Genomic DNA, 537 nt, shown 5'->3' on the forward strand with positions numbered 1-537 from the left:
CTCCGCCAGGGCGCGAGCCGCGCATGCGTACGGAAGCCGGCCGTGCTCTGTGACGTCACCGCCGGAAGCAGCTCCTTGCGGTCCCTGGGCTGGGGCTTGCCTGGCCCTCCGTGCCGGTGCTGGCCATGAGCAAGCGGAAGGCTCCCCAGGAGAGCCCCAACGAGGGCATCACCGACTTCCTCACTGGTAGGTGTACGGAGTCGTTGGGTTGATGGGGCCGTGCGCCGGCTGCTCTCACCGTGTTTCTCCCCGTAGAGCTTGCCAATTACGAGCGCAACGTGAACCGGGCCATTCACAAGTACAACGCGTACAGGTACCGCCTCCCTCTTACCCGCCTGCGCTCCCGTCTTGGGGCCCAGCCCGCCACCGCGCGAGCGGCACTAACAGCGCCTTCTGCGTTCGGGTGCTGACTGGTACCGTTCCGCAGGAAAGCAGCCTCGGTTATTTCCCGGTATCCTAGCAAGATACGGAGCGGGGCCGAAGCCAAGAAGCTGGTAGGCGCTCGTGCCTAGGTTGCCGGCGGGGGGGGCTTGGGGG

The 537-nt window shown here is 66.5% G+C and overlaps 1 protein-coding gene across 1 annotated transcript in view; it reads left to right on the forward strand.

Annotated features, from left to right (window-relative positions):
- Positions 1–125: 125 nt before the first annotated feature.
- The window catches only part of POLB (polymerase (DNA directed), beta), a 10,944-nt gene continuing 10,532 nt past the window's right edge, over positions 126–537 (forward strand). Inside the window, exons 1-3 of the mRNA XM_010283783.1 lie at positions 126–186; positions 256–313; positions 428–494. Of these exons, the coding sequence (XP_010282085.1) occupies positions 126–186; positions 256–313; positions 428–494 (186 nt within the window). The remainder of the gene's footprint in view (positions 187–255; positions 314–427; positions 495–537) is intronic.

The sequence above is a fragment of the Phaethon lepturus genome, unplaced genomic scaffold, assembly GCF_000687285.1.
Source record: "Phaethon lepturus isolate BGI_N335 unplaced genomic scaffold, ASM68728v1 scaffold30553, whole genome shotgun sequence".
Taxonomy (NCBI): domain Eukaryota; kingdom Metazoa; phylum Chordata; class Aves; order Phaethontiformes; family Phaethontidae; genus Phaethon; species Phaethon lepturus.